Source organism: Aquarana catesbeiana, linkage group LG07 (assembly GCF_042186555.1).
Source record: "Aquarana catesbeiana isolate 2022-GZ linkage group LG07, ASM4218655v1, whole genome shotgun sequence".
NCBI lineage: Eukaryota > Metazoa > Chordata > Amphibia > Anura > Ranidae > Aquarana > Aquarana catesbeiana.
In genome coordinates, this window is record NC_133330.1 from 186,988,620 (window position 1) to 187,007,254 (window position 18,635).

Below are 18,635 nucleotides of genomic sequence, written 5' to 3' on the forward strand. Positions count from 1 at the left end.
TGGCCTCTGGACTTCCACTGCTCTCCATCCACAACTACCCGCACACCCGCTATACCGTGCCCCTGAAGAGTGATTCACTGATCATGTCACTCTAGTCCAACTGTTTTTTGTTACATACATCGGTGTATGAGTGGTGAATGGAGTGTGTCTGTGGTATGTTCGGCCATGGCTCTCCTTGTTTTTAAACGACAACATTGTCAATTTTACGTCTAGGGCCAGTGTTAGTCACTCACCATAGCCCTTTTTTTCTATGAAGTGTTATACATTTTTGTGTGATGTTTTTCGTAATTGTTTAATAAAATATTGGCTTGGTTTTTCAGACAGCGCCTGAGGGTCTTCTGTCCTCTTGAGAGACACTTATTCTCTTTGTTTTTTTGTATGCTTTAGGACATCCCTGACTGGTATCCCGCATTCTTAATGCGGTTGATTGCCTGACATAAGCCTGTCTTTAAATTAACTAAAATTGGTGGTTGATCCGGGCTAACTTCACCTATTGTTTGCTGAACGGGAGAGAGAGCCAGGAGTCCGGGAAAGCTTTCAGGGAAGTACACCCAGGACTCCAGAGGGAGAGGACAGTGCTGAGAGAACACCATCAGAGAGAGAACCCCACTGCCCTGCGCCACCAGAGGGAAAGCCACACAGCCTGGCACCATCCCTGGCGGAGAAAGGAATGGAGTCATTGCCAGAATACAGATCTGGGTGCTACTCAGCAGACTCGCCACGGGCAATTCAGAGTGAGCTGACTCCTGATCAGAGGAACCGCTGTTGCTATATCGCTGGGTTAGGTGAGAGGGCCGATCAGCCATTATCTACTAACGTCCATAGGAACTGCAGTCTCTGACCATCTCTTGTATCATGTCTGCAGTCTCTGACCATCTCTTGTATCATGTCTGCAGTCTCTGACCATCTCTTGTATCATGTCTGCAGTCTCTGACCATCTCTTGTATCATGTCTGCAGTCTCTGACTGTCTCCTGTACTAAGTCTGCAGTCTCTGACCATCTCCTGTATTATATCTCCAGTCCTCTGACCATCTCCTGAAGTATGTCTGCAGTCTCTGACCATCTCCTGAAGTATGTCTGCAGTCTCTGACCATCTCCTGTAGTATGTCTGCAGTCTCTGACCATCTCCTGTAGTATGTCTGCAGTCTCTGACCATCTCCTGTAGTATGTCTGCAGTCTCTGACCATCTCCTGTAGTATGTCTGCAGTCTCTGACCATCTCCTGTAGTATGTCTGCAGTCTCTGACCATCTCCTGTAGTATGTCTGCAGTCTCTGACCATCTCCTGTAGTATGTCTGCAGTCTCTGACCATCTCCTGTAGTATGTCTGCAGTCTCTGACCATCTCCTGTAGTATGTCTGCAGTCTCTGACCATCTCCTGTAGTATGTCTGCAGTCTCTGACCATCTCCTGTAGTATGTCTGCAGTCTCTGACCATCTCCTGTAGTATGTCTGCAGTCTCTGACCATCTCCTGTAGTATGTCTGCAGTCTCTGACCATCTCCTGTAGTATGTCTGCAGTCTCTGACCATCTCCTGTAGTATGTCTGCAGTCTCTGACCATCTCTTGTATCATGTCTACAGTCTCTGACCGTCTCCTGTATTATGTCTAGGGGCTCTTTCTAACAGACTCTCTAACAGACAGCCCTCTGTGTGCATCAGAGAGACTCCCCTCTAGGTCTCATTAGTGTACTCTCTTCCTGTATTTTCTTTATTGTTAAAAGATCATGGGAAGATCCTAGGGTAATGAAGACTTCTTAGGGGAGCATCTCTGTGTTTGAGTCGTTGCCATAGTAACGTTTGTAAAGGGGAGGAGTTGGTAAGATGCCCACGTGGGGGCGCCAGAAATATTTCTGCACCCAGGCGTCTGTGACCCTAGGATCGGCCCTGCCCCCCCCAATCCACATCGCTTGTTTTGAAATCCATTTGTTTTTGCTGGTCAGCCCATCGGACTATACTCAACCTGATATACAAGAGTGATAAAGGGTTGTCCCTAACCAGTCGGAAAAACGCGTTTGAGCCTTTCTAGGAATTTTGGGAAACTACTAGAGGTTTGTGACCAATGTTGCCCCTATAGCAGCTCCACTTATTGATCTCCCCAAATGGAGCAATTTGAACTTTGTGAAATGAAAAGAATCGTCAGAGGGAGCTTTTCAAGAGCTGCAGGCAGTATTGTGTAGGGCAGGGATATGCAATTAGCGGACCTCCAGCTGTTGCAGAACTACAAGTCCCTTGAGGCATAGCAAGACTTTGACAGCCATAAGCATGACACCCAGAGGCAGAGACATGATGGGACTTGTAGTTTTGCAACAGCTGGAGGTCCGCTAATTGCATATCCCTGGTGTAGGGGTTAAGTGTTAACAACCCCCAACTTCAGTCAAGTTTTTTGGACAAACAAATGTATCTGATGTTGGTCTGTAGTTTTGTCCCAGGAACGTTATGGGGAAGAATATCAACTGGCATACCTCAGGAAGAAACTAACTCCTGCAGAGAGGGACTATTCAATAGTGGAATGGGAGCAGCTGTCCATAGAGTGAACACTAAAGTCTTTGGAGCTATTTTCCCAAAAAGGTTATACCTCAATTTATTAGAGCATTCTCCACTACAATGGATGTATCAGAACAAAGGGAACAATGCAAGAATTGTAAGATGGCTATTGGCCCTGCAAGACTTTTAAAGTAGAACACAGGACAGAGACCTAGAAAGGAAATAACGATTGACTCTCACTTGTCCATTGCATGCTGGCAAAATGCACTTTTTCAGGTCCTGGGCAAAGGGAGAGGGTATTTGAGACACTGTAAGGCAAGATTTTGGATGGTGTATATGCGGCATTGAGATCCAGTAACCTGGGAAAACAGAGTTTGTTTTCTTCATATCCTAAAAAGTTCTGTCCTGGGCCCTGAAGCCAGGAGGCTTTGTGGATCTTTGATAGAATAAAGCATCCATTCCTAGGTCCACATCTTATCTTATCATAAGGAGACACCCTGTTTGTAAGGAACTGACTTGAGTTTAGCAACTTGGATGGGGAGAAATTTTGCTTTGCTTTTTGTTTTTATGCGGTAGACTTGCTGTAAGGCCCAGTGCATTGAAATTGTGTTTGTTTTCATGCTTGTTGAATAAAATTGCAAGATAAACCTGCTTGGACTGTTCCTGAGTTTCCCTGTCTTGTGCCAATACCAGTTGAACCTGCCCCCCCCCCCCCTTTGTAATTTTTGCTATACAATACCCTTACTCTAAGTAAAAATATAGATTTTTGTTCTCACATTTTCAGAGTAATAATCATATTCCTCAGCACAAGGTTCCTAACACATAATTGCATTGCCTAGATAGGGATGAGTGAAACTGACCAAATTTGCTTGAACTACTGATGCCTATTAGAATGAATAGTCATAGTTAAACACCAAGCACAACTGCTTTAAGAAGAAAATGAAGACACAGCAATGAAAACTGAGCTTGTTGGTCCAAAGCCTATCTGGTGATATATCTTTATAGTTAGATTTTTAATTTTTCCATAAAAAACCTGATTTGAAAATGGCATGGGTTTTGTTCATATTTTTTTTGTTTTTTTTTGTTTATATATCACAAACATATCATACTTGCTTTCTCTGTGCATTTGGTTTTGCTCCTCTTCTGGGGTCCCTCAGCAGTGCTGGTGGCACCTCCTGTTCTCGAGTGCCCCGTCGGAGAAGCACTCTCTTTTGGGACAGCCGTGTGGGCTCCTGAGTCCTGCTGCTGCGTCTATTGACACAGACAGCAGGACCCGGCCCCGCCCCCGGGTCATTAGTTTTGTTTGACAGCAGCGGGAGCCAATGGCTGCACTACTATCAATGTATCGAATCAGGACATGAGACACTGGCCAAAGCTGGTATGCTCTTTCCTGTTGTGGGAATTGCTCAGGTAAATAAAAGGGGGGCTCGGGGGGGGGGGGGGGGGGGGGGGCTGCTGCATGAAAGGAGGTTTTTCACCTTAATACATAGAATGCATTAAGGTGAAAAACCTTGAGGGTTTACAGCCCCTTTTAAATTTACCTGTTGTAGCTAAGTGTCTCATAGGGAGCCTGGAAAGGTCCTTTTTCAGGATTTATACATCTCCCAGGCTTCTGCACTTGTGAGGGTCTGTTTGGGTTTGAGAAAAGTAGTATTGTGAACTATAGCAAAGCTGAAAGAGATGGTGTTGCATGTCCCGCTGCCCAGAAAATGACCCTGGGGTGGTCAGGTAAGGCTATATGGAGAATGATGGATGAAGGGCGCGTGATCAATTGCTCACATCAAAACGTATAAAATTTATTCATATGAAAGTAGAAGCCAATAAAGGCAAATAAAAAGCAATTAAATAATGCCAATACTACGTATCAATACAAACAGGTAACAAAATATAAAAAACATGGAAATTTAAAGATAAAAATGGGTTAAAAGTATCATGAGCCCATATTGAGGCGGGTGTTTAGAGTTGGCTGACGCGTTTCGAGGATAACCTCTTCATCAGAGCCTTTGAGAACCAGGGCGCAGCCTCTATGGGGCAGTAGGCCAAAATCTGTACAACAACATAATGGCTAGTTGGAAAAGATGGCCTGAAATTGGGAAATATGATTTTCTGTATTCCAAACCAGTCCACGTACAAGCGTTCTAGGTGGAGCAGAAATCAGAAATTTTTTTATATATATATATATATATATATATATATATATATATATATATATATATATATATATATATATATTAGTGTGTGCATATGTGTATATACACATAACCAAGCACACACGTATGTACAGAAAAAAAAAATAAAAAATAGATATAGATAGAGACAGAATTTCAACTAAAAATACAGTATGGAGCACATGGCAAGAAAGTGCAACACAGAAAACGCATGGTGAGTAAAAATGCATAAATCAATAAGTGGATATAAATACATAGATCAATAGATGGATATAATAGACGGGAAACACATATGTGTACAGAGAATTGGTAAAAGGTACAATATCTATCGGAATTTGGTAGGGGATTCAGTGTCCAAAATTAACATAGATGAGTGGTCAATGATAGACCTTGAAGTAACAAACAAAGTCATAATATATATGTATATAAATAGATAAGTAAATATGTATGACCTAAGGGTGTTTGTTTTTTAGGGTGTTATTTTAAATTAAAACTACATATATGTTGGTAAGTGCAAAAGGTAAGTAGGGAGATGGCGAACTGGTAACTTGTCATATGAAAACACACCTACCTATGTGGTAGTAGATGGTGTGTGTGTGTGTGTGTGTGTGTGTGTGTGTGTGTGTGTGTGTTCTCCTTTAAATTTGTAGAGAAGGGATTGTAGGGTGGTGTGGACCTGAAGGAGGGGGGAGGGAGAGAGGAAGCACTGTATTAAAACAAACCAGAATTGTGACCTGGGGGAGATCCCTCAAGACACTGACAGGCAGACACATCATGGCATATAGCTGAATGAATAGAGAGGCTGTGTACCTGTCACGGGCTGGATGAAAGCGATTGTTCAGCCTGTCTGCGTCCTCCTGGGAGAGTGCTGTCCTGTATTAGAGCCCTTTCACACTGGGGCGGGGGCGGCGTCGGCGGTAAAACACCGCTATTATTAGCGGCATTTTACTGTCGGTATTCGGCCGCTAGCGGGGCGGTTTTACCCCCCGCTAGCGGCCGAGAAAGGGTTAAATACCACCGCAAAGCGCCTCTGCAGAGACGCTTTGCCGGCGGTATAGCCGCGCCGTCCCATTGATTTCAATGGGCACGAGCGGTAAAGGAGCGGTATATACTCCGCTCCTTCACCGCTCCGAAGATGCTGCTAGCAGGACTTGTTTTACCGTCCTGCCAGCGCATCGCTCCAGTGTGAAAGCCCTCGGGGCTTTCACACTGGATACACAGCCACAGCAGTGGCACTTTCGGGTCGGTTTGCAAGTGCTATTATTAGCGCAATAGCGCCTGCAAATCGCCCCAGTGTGAAAGGGCTCTTAGAGAGTATGGAGAGGGGTGAAGATCTCTTGAGAGGTTACTCTCAAGAGCCAAGTGTGTCTGCAGCAGTCTCTCTGCCTCAGATAAAGGAGGATAGCAGAACGAGGATGGTTTCCTGTAAATTATAAGCCGGTTGTGGGGGCGGATCTGAGCATGGGCTGCAAGTGGATGGGATGAATGGGAGACTAGGGGGGTGTGGTGTATTGTGTGCTAAATCTGATGGAATTTTTTGTTGTCTGCTTTTTCCTCTCTGTTTTTTTTGAGGGCTGTTACCGTGGTAGCTGAGGGGTGTTCATCATATAGTGTCCAGTATTTTGAGAAGGCTTGTTCGATCAGGTGTTCTTCATAGCCTTTCTCAGAAAATTTATTTTTTAGGATGGACCCTTGCTTTTCGTAGTCGCTTCTTTTGGTGCAGGTTTTTTTCAGCCTATAGAATTGCCCGAAAGGGATGTTGCGGATCCCTTTCTTCGCCCTCTTCTTCTCCATCTTCTCTTTTTCTTATCATCCTCTGTGGGAGTTCCAGAGGGATTTTCTGTTGAGCTGTGGGATTCTGACTGTCCACAGCTTTCTCCTAAAAAAAAATGCATGGTGAAGTATTTTCCATCGATTTTGGCTGAGTCGATGAATTGACCGTCTGTTGACTGGTGGGGTGGTCGGTGATGACCACTGGTGGTGGATTGTGATTTGTATGCGTATTAGCAGTGGTGTTGGTGGGTGGATCCTTAGTAGCTGCTTTTGTTTTCTGGGTTTGGTCATGTCATGCCTAATTAGTGAGATGTCCACCTTTTACTTCTTCAATTTTAGTCGTCAGGGTGGACTGACAGTGAGATAGCCTCCAGTACCTTAGTTGTTCCATCTGCTGCTGGATCTGTGTGAGGGGCCGCGTGTGCTGCTGGCGCGGCGCCATCTTGCTCCTCTGTGTCCCGCTCCGTCCTCCGATATCTTTCCAAAGAAGGAGGCAGCGGTGTTTCTTTTTGGAGGGGACATGGTCCGGTTTGTCTGCGCTGCTGGATCCCACAGTTTGGGTAAGATTTTAGCCCGTTTTTGGTGCAGGATGGGGGTATAAGGATTACCACATGCGGAGCTTCGGTCTTTCACGTCATCTCACATCGCTGTCCAGGCCACGCCCCGCAGCGCCAAGTTTTAAATGAAAAGAACGGCGTGGGTTCCCCCTCAGGCGCATACCAGGCCCTTAGGTCTGGTATGGATTGTATGGGGAACCCCCTACGCCAAAAAATCGGAGGAGATGCCACAGGGACCCCCGAAGACGAAAGAAGACCCCGGAGCTTCCTAATTACTTTAAAAACCTGTGTACTGTGTTTTTTCATTGACACTTGTTTTTTCCCTAGGTGAATGGGTAGGGATACAATACCCCATACTCATTCACAAAGGGTGGGGGGCCAGGATCTGGGGGCCCCCTTATTAAAGGGGGCTCCTGGATTCCGATAAGCCCCCTGCCCGCAGACCCCGACAACCAACGGCCAGGGTTGTCGGGAAGAGGCCCTTGTCCTCATCAACATGGGGACAAGGTGCTTTGGGGTGGGGGGCCGCAGGGTGCCCCCCTGCCCCAAAGCGCCCACCCCCCCATGCTGAGGGAATGCGACCTGGTACGGTTCAGGAGGGGGGTCCGCTCTCTTGTCCCCACCCCCATTCCTGACCAGCCGGGCTGCGTGCTCGGATAAGGGTCTGGTATGGATTGTGGGGGGACCCCTACGATGATTTTTCGGCGTGGGGGGTTCCCCATACAATCCATACCAGACCGAAGGGCCTGGTATGCCCCTGGGGGGGAACCCACGCCTGTTTTTTATTTAAAATTTGTCGCGGAGTTCCCCCTCATGATTCATACCAACTATATGTTTTCGTTTGTTAATGCCAAAGTTGTGGCAGTCGTACTGCTCCTAAATCACGGCAAAATAGCCGCCGTAAAATTGCGCGACTTTGAAGTCGTATAAGTGTGAAAGGGGCCTACAGCTTGTAGGAAGAGTTTTCATTCTCCTCTGACTGTTCTATGAGGCTGTATGACCCCTGACCCTCTGTCTGGACAGTACTGATTGGCCCTGTGCTGATCACATGGACCCTCCCAAAAAAGAAAAAAGCTCTGTAGCAATACACACCAAACTGAGCATGTGTAGAGTGACTCATAGGGTTCTATGCTATCGGGAGATGGATTAGGGACAGTGGAAGAAGGGGAGGATCAGAGAGGACAGGATCAAACAACCTTTTTACACAATGCAGAGGATTAACGCCTTAGGTTCCACAGTGAGTATAACAAGCATGCTTTACTGCATATACAGACTGATTTTACTGTTGTGGGTTTCGTAACACTTTAAGAGTTGACAACTAAGGCTGGGTTTACACTGGTGCGAAAAAAGCTCCGACATTGGGAGCTCATGTTGCATGACGTGTGAAAATCAATGTTTTCCTATGGGAGCTGTCTTAACTGGCCCGACACAAGTCGGGCCGACTTTGAAAATGCTCCCTGTACTACTTTGGTCCGACTCTGATCCTACTTCAGTCTATTGACTGTCACTGAAGTCGGATCGCCGTCTTGCATGATCTGACTTTGGCATGCGACTTGTGCTTTAATGATCTTGAGGGGGAACTCCACGCCAAATTTTAAATAAAAAAAACTGCATGGGTTCCCCCTCTAAGAGCATACCAGGCCCTTCGGTCTGATATGGATTTTAAGGGGAACCCCCTACGCCAAAAAAACAGCGTGGGGGTCCCCCCCCAAAATCCATACCAGACCCTTATCCGAGCACGCAGCCTGGCCGGACAGGAAAGGAGGTGGGGATGAGCGAGCGCCCCCCTCCTGAACCATACCAGGCCGCATGCCCTCAACATGGGGGGTGGGTGCTTTGGGGCAGGGGGGTCTCTTCCGACTTCTCCGGCCTCTTCTGCCGGGCTCCTCCGCTATCTTCTGCCCACTCTTTTGCTAGCGTTGGCCCGGTCTTCTTCGTCGTCTTCTTCCCTCCGGTCTTCTTCCGATGTTGACACGACGCTCTCTCTCCCGCTGTAATGCCGCGTGCGCAACGACTTATATAGGCATGGGCGTGGTCACCGGGTGATGTCATCCGGTGACCCCGCCCCTTACGATATCACCACCCCATCATGCCCCGGGCGGTGACATTCTAAGGGGCGGGGTCACCGGATAACATCACCCGGTGACCACGCCCCATGCCTATATCAGTCGTTGCACACGGCATTACAGCGGGAGAGAGCGTTGTGTCAACATCGGAAGAAGACCAGAGGGAAGAACACTACGGAGAAGGCCGGGCCTACGCTAGCAAAAAAGCGGGCAAACCAGAACAGAAGACACCAGAGAGCGGGAGAAGAGGCCGGAGAGAGCGGAGAAGTCGGAAGAGACCCCCGGAGCTGCCTAATAAATTACTTTAAAAACCGTCTAGTGTGTGTGTTTTTTTTATTGACACTTTCTTCCCCCCAAGTGAATGGGTAGGGGTACGATGTACCCCATACTTATTAACATAGGGCGGGGATCTGTGGGCCCCTTATTAAAGGGGACTCCTGGATTCTGATAAGCCCCCAACCCGCCGACCCCGACAACCAACGGCCAGGGTTGTCGGGAAGAGGCCCTTGTCCTCATCATGGGGACAAGGTGCTTTGGGGTGGGGGGCCGCAGGGTGCCCCCTTGCCCCAAAGCACCCACCCCCCCATGTTGAGGGCATTTGGCCTGGTATGGTTCGGGGGGGGGGGGCGCTCGCTTGTCCCCACCCCTTTTCCTGACTGGCCGGGCTGCGTGCTCGGATAAGGGTCTGGTATGGATTTTGGGGGGCGCCCATGCCGTTTTTTCAGGGTAGGGGGTTCCCCTTGAAATCCATATCAGACCGAAGGGCCTGGTATGCTCTTGGAGGGGGATCCCATGCCAGTTTTTTATTTAAAATTTGGCGTGGAGTTCCCCCTCAATATTCATACCAAACACAGTGCCCGGTATTGGCGGGGATCCAAGTCGGATTCCTGTTCATTGAAAGTCGGACGTATGTCGGTTTCAAGTCGCAAGGCAAAGTCGGATCCAATGTAGGACAGCTGTCGGGCCGCACCAGTGCGAACCCAGCCTACATCAAACAACAATGAGAAGTGGGCTGAAAGGTTGACCTAAATCATAAATATACTGTATAAATAAAACCACAATATTCAGTCAGAGGCTGTTGATTGTCCAAGACGGATTCATTTTCAGAAAGTCTTTCTCATGGACAATTTAGGACACCTTTGAAACTCGCCTCCCCAACATTTTGAGATGGGAATGAGGGACACCTACTAGCAAATGTATGTAGGTATAGGACACACCCCCTGCCACACCCCCTTAAAGGAGAATTAACCAAAGAAAAGATTAATCAAATCCACAAGGGCTTTTTTCACCACTATTATTCCTTTTTATATTGACTTTTAAAATTTAGAATATGGATGAAAGTTTTAGCACTGGCAAACACTTTTTGAAAGATAGAGTGCATTTTATAGATCAGACCAAAATGTGGGACAGAGGGACTTTGCTCCAAATCGGGGACAGTTGAGAGCTATGCTTGAAGTGTCAAAACAAAGGGAGATATTTAAAACGGGTTTAAATATCTAGGTTTTATTGTCAAAACTTAATTGAACAAGCTGAAGTTAGAAGCTAATAAGACCTATGCATGTCTGTGTAAATCCAGGAAGTGAACAGGCAGCAGCTTCAGCTGCCCACAGTTAAAATGATTGCAGCCTTAGCACATCGCATGAGCAGACTGGGATCTCTCAACTCCAAACCTCAGACCTATCATCCCCAAACGCACCTATTATGGAAGAAGAAATTGAGATGACGGTTAAATCCCTACCATCCCATAAAGCCCCGGGCCCAGACAGACTACCCTATCAGTATTGCAAATCTTTTCTCCCTCTAATCCCTTAGTGCCGGTTCACACAGGGGCAACACGACTCTGGCCGCGACTTTGCGAGGCGACCTGGACACGACCTGAGGGCGACACCACAGCGCGACTTGAGGCGACTTACAAGGCGACTTCAAGTCGCCTCCAGGACAGGCGACTTTCCAGTGGCCAATCAAACTACAATCCGCTCTGGGGGAGGGAGGGGTTTGCTTAAAAAAAAAATCTTCTCTTCCTGTGAAGTCGCTTCAGTATAGATCACGATCCGACTTGTAGGCGACTTACATTGAAAGCAATGGGTACAAGTCGCCTACAAGTCGCCTTGAAGTAGTACAGGGACCTTTTCTGAAGTCGGAGCGACTTCAGTAGCGTACATATAGACGGCTCTCATTCACTTACATGGACTTTCAGATGTCAAGCGACTTGGGGCGACTTGAGGTCTGACAAGTCGGATCCCAAGTCGCGGTAGTGTGAACCGGCACTTACATGTGTAAACATTTCACCCCCATTCCACCAGACGTGCAGCAATCCTTTATCGCCTTGATCCCAAAACCTGATAAAGACCCCTACCTATGTGCCAACTAGAGATGGGCCGAACACCCCCCGGTTCGGTTCGCACCAGAACATACCGAACAGGCAAAAAATTTGGCAGAACACACGAACCCCATTAAAGTCTATGGGACACGAACATGAATAATCAAAAGTGCTCATTTTAAAGGCTTATATGCAAGTTATTGTTATAAAAAGTGTTGGGGACCTGGGTCCTGCCCCAGGGGACATGTATCAATGCAAAAAAAAGTTTTAAAAACGCCCGTTTTTCAGGAGCAGTGATTTTAATAATGCTTAAAGTGAAACAATAAAAGTGAAATATTCCTTTAAATTTCGTACCTGGGGGGTGTCTATGGTATTCCTGTAAAGTGGCACATTTTTCCCATGTTTAGAACAGTCCCTGCACAAAATGACATTTCTAAAAGGAAAAAAAGTCATTTAAAAGTACTCGCGGCTATAATGAATTGTCGGTCCCAGCAATACAGATAAAAATCACTGAAAGAAACGGCATGGGATCCCCCCAGTCCATTACCAGGCCCTTTGGGTCTGGTATGAATATTATGGGGAACCCTGTGCCAAAAAAAAAAAAAAAAAAAAGTGTGGGGGTCCCCCTCAAAATCCATACCAGACCCTTATCCGAGCATGCCACCTGGCAGGCCGCAGGAAAAGAGGGGGGGGAGGAGAGAGCGGCCCGCTCCTGAGCCATACCAGGCCACATGCCCTCAATATGGGGAGGGTGCTTTGGGGTAGCCCCCAAAGCACCTTGTCCCCATGTTGATGGGGACAAGGGCCTCATCCCCACAACCATTGCCCAGTGGTTGTGGGGGTCTGCGGGCGGGGGGCTTATTGGTTATGTAAACAGGAGGCCTCGCCCCCTCTAACGTCCCTGGAAAGCCATGGGGAAGTCCCCATGCATCAGAGGGGGGCTTGGTCACCCGGGAATGTCACCATGTGGCCCCGCCCTCATTTATATAAGAACTGTCAAAGCGAAGATGCGTCATATGGCGGGTGCCTCCGATGAAGGTGGGTCGGTCGCGGCTTTGTGTGGTGTTTGTGTTTTTTTTTTTTTTTTTTTTTTTTTTTTTTTTTTTTTTTTTTCTTTTTCGGTCCGTTAGTGGAGTGAGAGAAGAAGATGAATGGACTTCATGGGACATTTTTTTTTTTTAATCTTTTTAATAGAGGACTTGTACCAAAGTGTGTCTTGTCTTCTTTTTTAACATTTTGGCCAGGGGAGACCGGGATCTGGGGGTCCCCTTGTTAAAGGGGCTTCCAGATTCTGATAAGCCCCCGCAGACCCCCACAACCACCGGGCAAGGGTTGTGGGGATGAGGCCCTTGTCCCCATCAACATGGGAACAATGTGCTTTCAGGACGTATGTTTCAGGAGGGGGGTGCACTCTCGCCCCCCTCCTTTTCCTGCAGCCTGCCAGGTTGCGTGCTCGGATAAGAGCCTGGTATGGATTTTGAAGGGGACCTCCCCACGCCAATTTTTTTTTTTTTTTTTTTTTTTTTTTATTTTGGTGCAGGGTTCCCCTTAATATTCATACCAGACCCAAAGGGCCTGGTAATGGACTGGGGGATCCCATGCCATTTTTTTTTTCAATTACTTTTATCTGTATTGCTGGGACCGACAATTCATTATAGCCGCGAGTACTTTTAAATTACTTTTTTTCCTTTTTTTAGAAATGTCATTTTGTGCAGGGACTGTTCAAAACACGGGAAAAATGTGCCACTTTACAGGCATACTGTAGTAAATATTTCACTTTTGTTTCACTTTAAGCATTATTAAAATCACTCCCGAAAAAACTTATTTTTTTTTTTTTGCATTGATACATGTCTCCTGGGGCAGGACCCGGGTCTCCAAACACTTTTTATGACAATACCATGCATATAAGCCTTTAAAATAAACACTTTTGATTTTTCATGTTAATGTCCCATAGACTTTAATGGTGTTCCGGCGGCTTTCGAATTTGCCCTGAACACAGTATATTGTTCGGTGTTCTGCAGAACATCCGAACAACCAAAGTTCGGCCTGAATTTATGCTCAGGCTGAACCGTTCACCCATCCCTAGTGCCAACTACAGACCCATTGCCCTTTGGAATTCAGACCTCAAAATTTTCACTAAACTTCTTTTGGTCCGCTTGAACGTAGTTCTTCCCTCCCTAATTCACAAAGACCAGGTGGGATTTGTCCCTCTCTGCCAGGTGGGTGACAATACTAGAAAGGTCAGCGATCTGATTGATGTGGCGAGCAGGGACAACTAAGCATCCTTGGTACTCAGCTTGGATGCAGAAAAGGCTTTTGGTCGCCTTGGATGGCCCTTCCTGTTTGCCACATTACATCAAATTGGGTTCAGGGGACCCTTCCTGCGAGCGATCCAACATCTTTATTCCAACCCTTCGCCTCAAGTTAAAACTCAGTTTGCCCTCTCCTCCTCCCCCTTCTCAGTGGCTAATGGCACCCGGCAGGGATGCCCACTCTCACCCCTACTATTTGCACTGTGTGTTGAACCCCTGGCTGCTTCTATTCGCAGAAATACTGATGTAGTTATGCCATACGTATTTAAAAAAGCATTTGTTTTATACAATCTGAAAATTGCGAATCAACGCTCTCCAAACTTCTATTAACACAGAATTAGCAGAAGGGGCCCAAGGGTGGCGCTTGAGAAATGAACCTCCTCTTTATATTTTCGTAGTACGTCACTATGTTTGTGTTTGTCAAACGACAATTTGCGGATCATTAGTATGCTAGACAAAATTCTGCACACGCGCTTTTGACAAATGTCAGACGCTCGGTCGTACAACAATAAAACTGTGTGTACGAGGCCTAATAGTATAGAGCAGTGTTTAGGAGTTTCACTGAGAATGTTGGGTGTTTCATATCACACCTCTAGCACTATCCATACATATCATATTAACAATGCTTTAATTACTTATGTTAGGTTCCTGTGGACCACCGCCAAGATTTCAAGATAAAGAACTGCAGGGTGACTGGAATGAAGAATTTTATATTCCTGGCAAAACAGCACAGTATTCCTGCAGACCTGGCTACATCCGTCTTGGAGCCATTCGCTATGGGTGTTTTGATGGCGGGTGGGCTATTGTAGGTACCGCCGGACAATGCAAAAGTGAGTATATTTTTAGTTATCTTTTGTAACTTTACCTGTACCTGCACAATATTTCTTTTTTTTTTTTTTCTTTCTTTCTTTTGCCTTAAAATGTATTGCATTGTTATGTTGGATACCATAAAATGGGCAACAAGCTTTCATTTTTTATCAACAACAACAACAACAACAACAACATAAAACACAATTTAGAATTCCATCAGGGTACAGTACTGACAGTGATATTTGCGACCGATTCATGTACCTGTCAAACACAGGTACCTCAATCTGTCAGTGCCTGCAATGAGTCAGAGTCCATACTGACACTCCTTCCTCTTTGCACTTCCATTCTCCTGCGCCTGTCACACTGACAGCCATATACACTATATTGCCAAAGTATTGGGATGCCTGCCTTTACACGCACGTGAACTTTAATGGCATCCCAGTTTTAGTCCGTAGGGTTCAATATTGAGTTGGCCTACCCTTTGCAGTTATAACAGCTTCAGTTCTTATGGGAAGGCTGTCCACAAGGTTTAGGAGTGTGTCTATGGGAATGTTTAACCATTCTTCCAGAAGCACATTTATGAGGTCAGGACCTGATGTTGGATGAGAAGGCCTGGCTCGCAGTCTCCACTCTAATTCATCCCAAAGGTGTTCTATCGGATTGTGGTCAGGACTCTGTGCAGGCCAGTCAAGTTCCTCCACCCCAAACTCACTCATCCATGTCTTTATGGACCTTGCTTTGTGCACTGGTGCGCAGTGATGTTGGAACAGGAAGGGGCCATCCCCAAACTGTTCCCACAAAGTTGGGAGCATGAAATTGTCCAAAATGTCTTGGTATGCGCTGACGCCTTAAGCGTTCCCTTCACTGGAACTAAGGGGCCAAGCCCAACCCTTGAAAAACAACCCCACACCATAATCCTCCCTCCACCAAATGAACACAATGCTTTTGGCAATATAGTGTAGATGAGCGAGTTTGGGATGAAGGAACTTGACTGGCCTGCATAGAGTCCTGACCTCAACCCAATAGAACACCTTTTGGATGAAGTAGAGCAGAGACTGTGAGCCAGGCCTTCTCATCCAACATCGGTGCCTGACCTCACAAATGCGCTTCTGGAACAATGGTCAAATATTCCCATAAACACACTCCTAAACCTTGTGGATAGCCTTCCCAGAAGAGTTGAAGCTGTCATAGCTGCAAAGGGTGGGCCAACTCAATATTGAACCCTACGGACTGAGACTGGCAGGGCTGACCCTACCATGGGTCTCGGGCAGCACTTTCAGAGGGGCGGCAAACTCCTGCCTGTTTTGCCCGCTTCGCTGCTTATTTCACTGGGACCGATTGGGCCAGTAGATGCAGAGCACGGTGTGCACTCCTACTTCCTGGTGACGATGAAATGCATGATGGGGTGGACGTGATGTTCTCAGCTGAAAATTATGGCCTGCGTCGTCTTGCATCATTTACGACTGATGACATCAAGTCTGCCTAGTTGTGCGTTCCACCACCACCAGGAAGTAGGAGTACACACTGGTGCTCTGCATCTACTGGCCCAATCGGTCCCCGTGAAACAGCGGAGCAGGCGACGTGTCCCGCTCGCTCACGCTCTCTCTCGCTCCCTCTCTCTCTCTCCCTCCTCCCCTGTCCACAGAGTCCCTTCTTGCTCTAGACACGACAGCCACTGCAGTGGGCATCGGGGCTGCTGAGAAATCATGAGGCCCTGTACAGCCTATCTGATGGGGTCCCCTTCGACCCGGTGGCAGGTGACATGGCAAATGACCTGCTGCATCTGCTGACAAGTGACGTGACAAGCTGCATCTGCTGACAAGTGACGTGACAAGTGACAAGCTGCATCTGCTGACAAGTGACGTGGCAAGTGACATGCTGCATCTGCTGACAAGTGACGTGGCAAGTGACCTGCTGCATCTGCTGACAAGTGACGTGGCAAGTGACCTGCTGCATCTGCTGACAAGTGACGTGGCAAGTGACCTGCTGCATCTGCTGACAAGAGACATGGCAAGTGACATGCATCTGTTGACAAGTGACGTGGCAAGTGACCTGCTGCATCTGCTGACAAGTGACGTGGCAAGTGACCTGCTGCATCTGCTGACAAGAGACATGGCAAGTGACATGCATCTGTTGACAAGTGACGTGGCAAGTGACCTGCTGCATCTGCTGACAAGTGACGTGGCAAGTGACCTGCTGCATCTGCTGACAAGAGACATGGCAAGTGACATGCATCTGTTGACAAGTGACGTGGCAAGTGACCTGCTGCATCTGCTGACAAGTGACAAGGCAAGTGACCTGCTGCATCTGCTGACAAGTGACCTGCTGCATCTGCTAACAAGTGACGTGGCAAGTGACCTGCTGCATCTGCTGACAAATGACGTGGCAAGTGACACACAATCTGCGGGCAAGTGATGTGGCAAGCTGCATCTGTTGACAAGTGATGTGGCAAGTGACATGCATCTGTTGACAAGTGACGTGGCAAGTGACAAGCTGCATCTGCTGACAAGTGACGTGGCAAGTGACATGCTGCATCTGCTGACAAGTGACGTGGCAAGTGACACACAATCTGCTGGCAAGTGATGTGGCAAGCTGCATCTGTTGACAAGTGACGTGGCAAGTGACATGCATCTGTTGACAAGTGACGTGGCAAGTGACATGCATCTGTTGACAAGTGACGTGGCAAGTGACCTGCTGCATCTGCTGACAAGTGACGTGACAAAAAATAAATAAATGTGTCTGCGCTAAATATAATAAACAAAAATAAATGCAAATATCAAAGAGTAAAAACTAACAATAAGTGCTCACAAAATAAATATAAAATGAATACAAAAGTGCAAAGTGCATGAATATTTCAGAATCCAAGTGTTGACCCAGGAATGGAAATGCAATCACTCCTTACATAAAGTGAAAAAAAGGGGTCCATAAAGTTCATAAAGAATTAAATATAAAGTGCACAAAAGAAGTGTCCATAATCAGTGATATCCATCCATCATGCTCATCCGAAAGGTGCACAACAATATAGCATGCCTTAGTGTTCTCCAGTGACCCCCAAAAGCATATGCGCTCACCTTGAAGCGTGTGACACCGTAATTAAACTATGCCAAATCACGCTTTGGAGCCACTCCTGGGCTCTATGGGATATAACGGTGCGGGTCTCCAATTTTCTCAAATAGCGTCACAAATCATATGCAAAAGAAAAGAGACTCCATAGCGCAATACTGCAACATTGTAAAGGATTTTATTCTATAAATACTCCCCTCCTAGGGGTACTCACATGGTGTGGGTGCGTGAGTGCACCATCCTATTCAGGTTTTAGCATAAAAAGCAGATCGCTTGGTATAGCGTGCGGTGCGGTGTACTTGTCTAACTCTTTCTCCTTGCTGACAGCTGGAGGGGGGTATTTATTTATAGAATAAAATCCTTTACAATGTTGCAGTATTGCGCTATGGAGTCTCTTTTCTTTTGCATATGATTTGTGACACTATTTGAGAAAATTGGAGACCCGCACCATTAGATCCCATAGAGCCCAGGAGTGGCTCCAAAGCGTGATTTGGCACAGTTTAATTACTGTGTCACACGCTTCAAGGTGAGCGCATGTGCTTTTGGGGGTCACTGGAGAACACTAAGGCATGCTATATTGTTGTGCACCTTTCGGATGAGCATGATGGATGGATATCCCTGATTATGGACACTTCTTTTGTGCACTTTATATTTAATTCTTTATGAACTTTGAGGACCCTTTTTTTTCACTTTATGTAAGGAGTGATTGCATTTTCATTCCTGGGTCAACACTTGGATTCTGAAATATTCATGCACGTTGCACTTTTGTATTCATTTTATATTTATTTTGTGAGCACTTATTGTTAGTTTTTACTCTTTGATATTTGCATTTATTTTTGTTTATTTAGCGCAGACACATTTATTTATTTTTTAGCACTACTTACACCGGTATGAAACGTGATTTAGTGTTTGCAGCTGACTTTCACTAGGAATTTACTTTAAAGGCATTAACCCTTCTGTGGCTCGCAAGATTTTTCTATATACCGTAATTAAGTGACGTGACAAGCTGCATCTGCTGACAAGTGACATGGCAAGTGACACACAATCTGCTGGCAAGTGACGTGGCAAGCTGCATCTGCTGACA

At 46.5% G+C, this 18,635-nt stretch overlaps 1 protein-coding gene across 4 annotated transcripts in view; it reads left to right on the forward strand.

The window, feature by feature from the left end:
- The window catches only part of LOC141103381 (coagulation factor XIII B chain-like), a gene marked incomplete in the record, with an annotated part of 968,440 nt that overhangs the window by 19,738 nt on the left and 930,067 nt on the right, over positions 1-18,635 (forward strand). For all 4 annotated transcript variants that reach the window (XM_073592895.1, XM_073592894.1, XM_073592896.1 and 1 more), the window contains 1 exon segment: positions 14,323-14,508. In XM_073592895.1, coding sequence (XP_073448996.1) covers positions 14,323-14,508 — 186 coding nt within the window.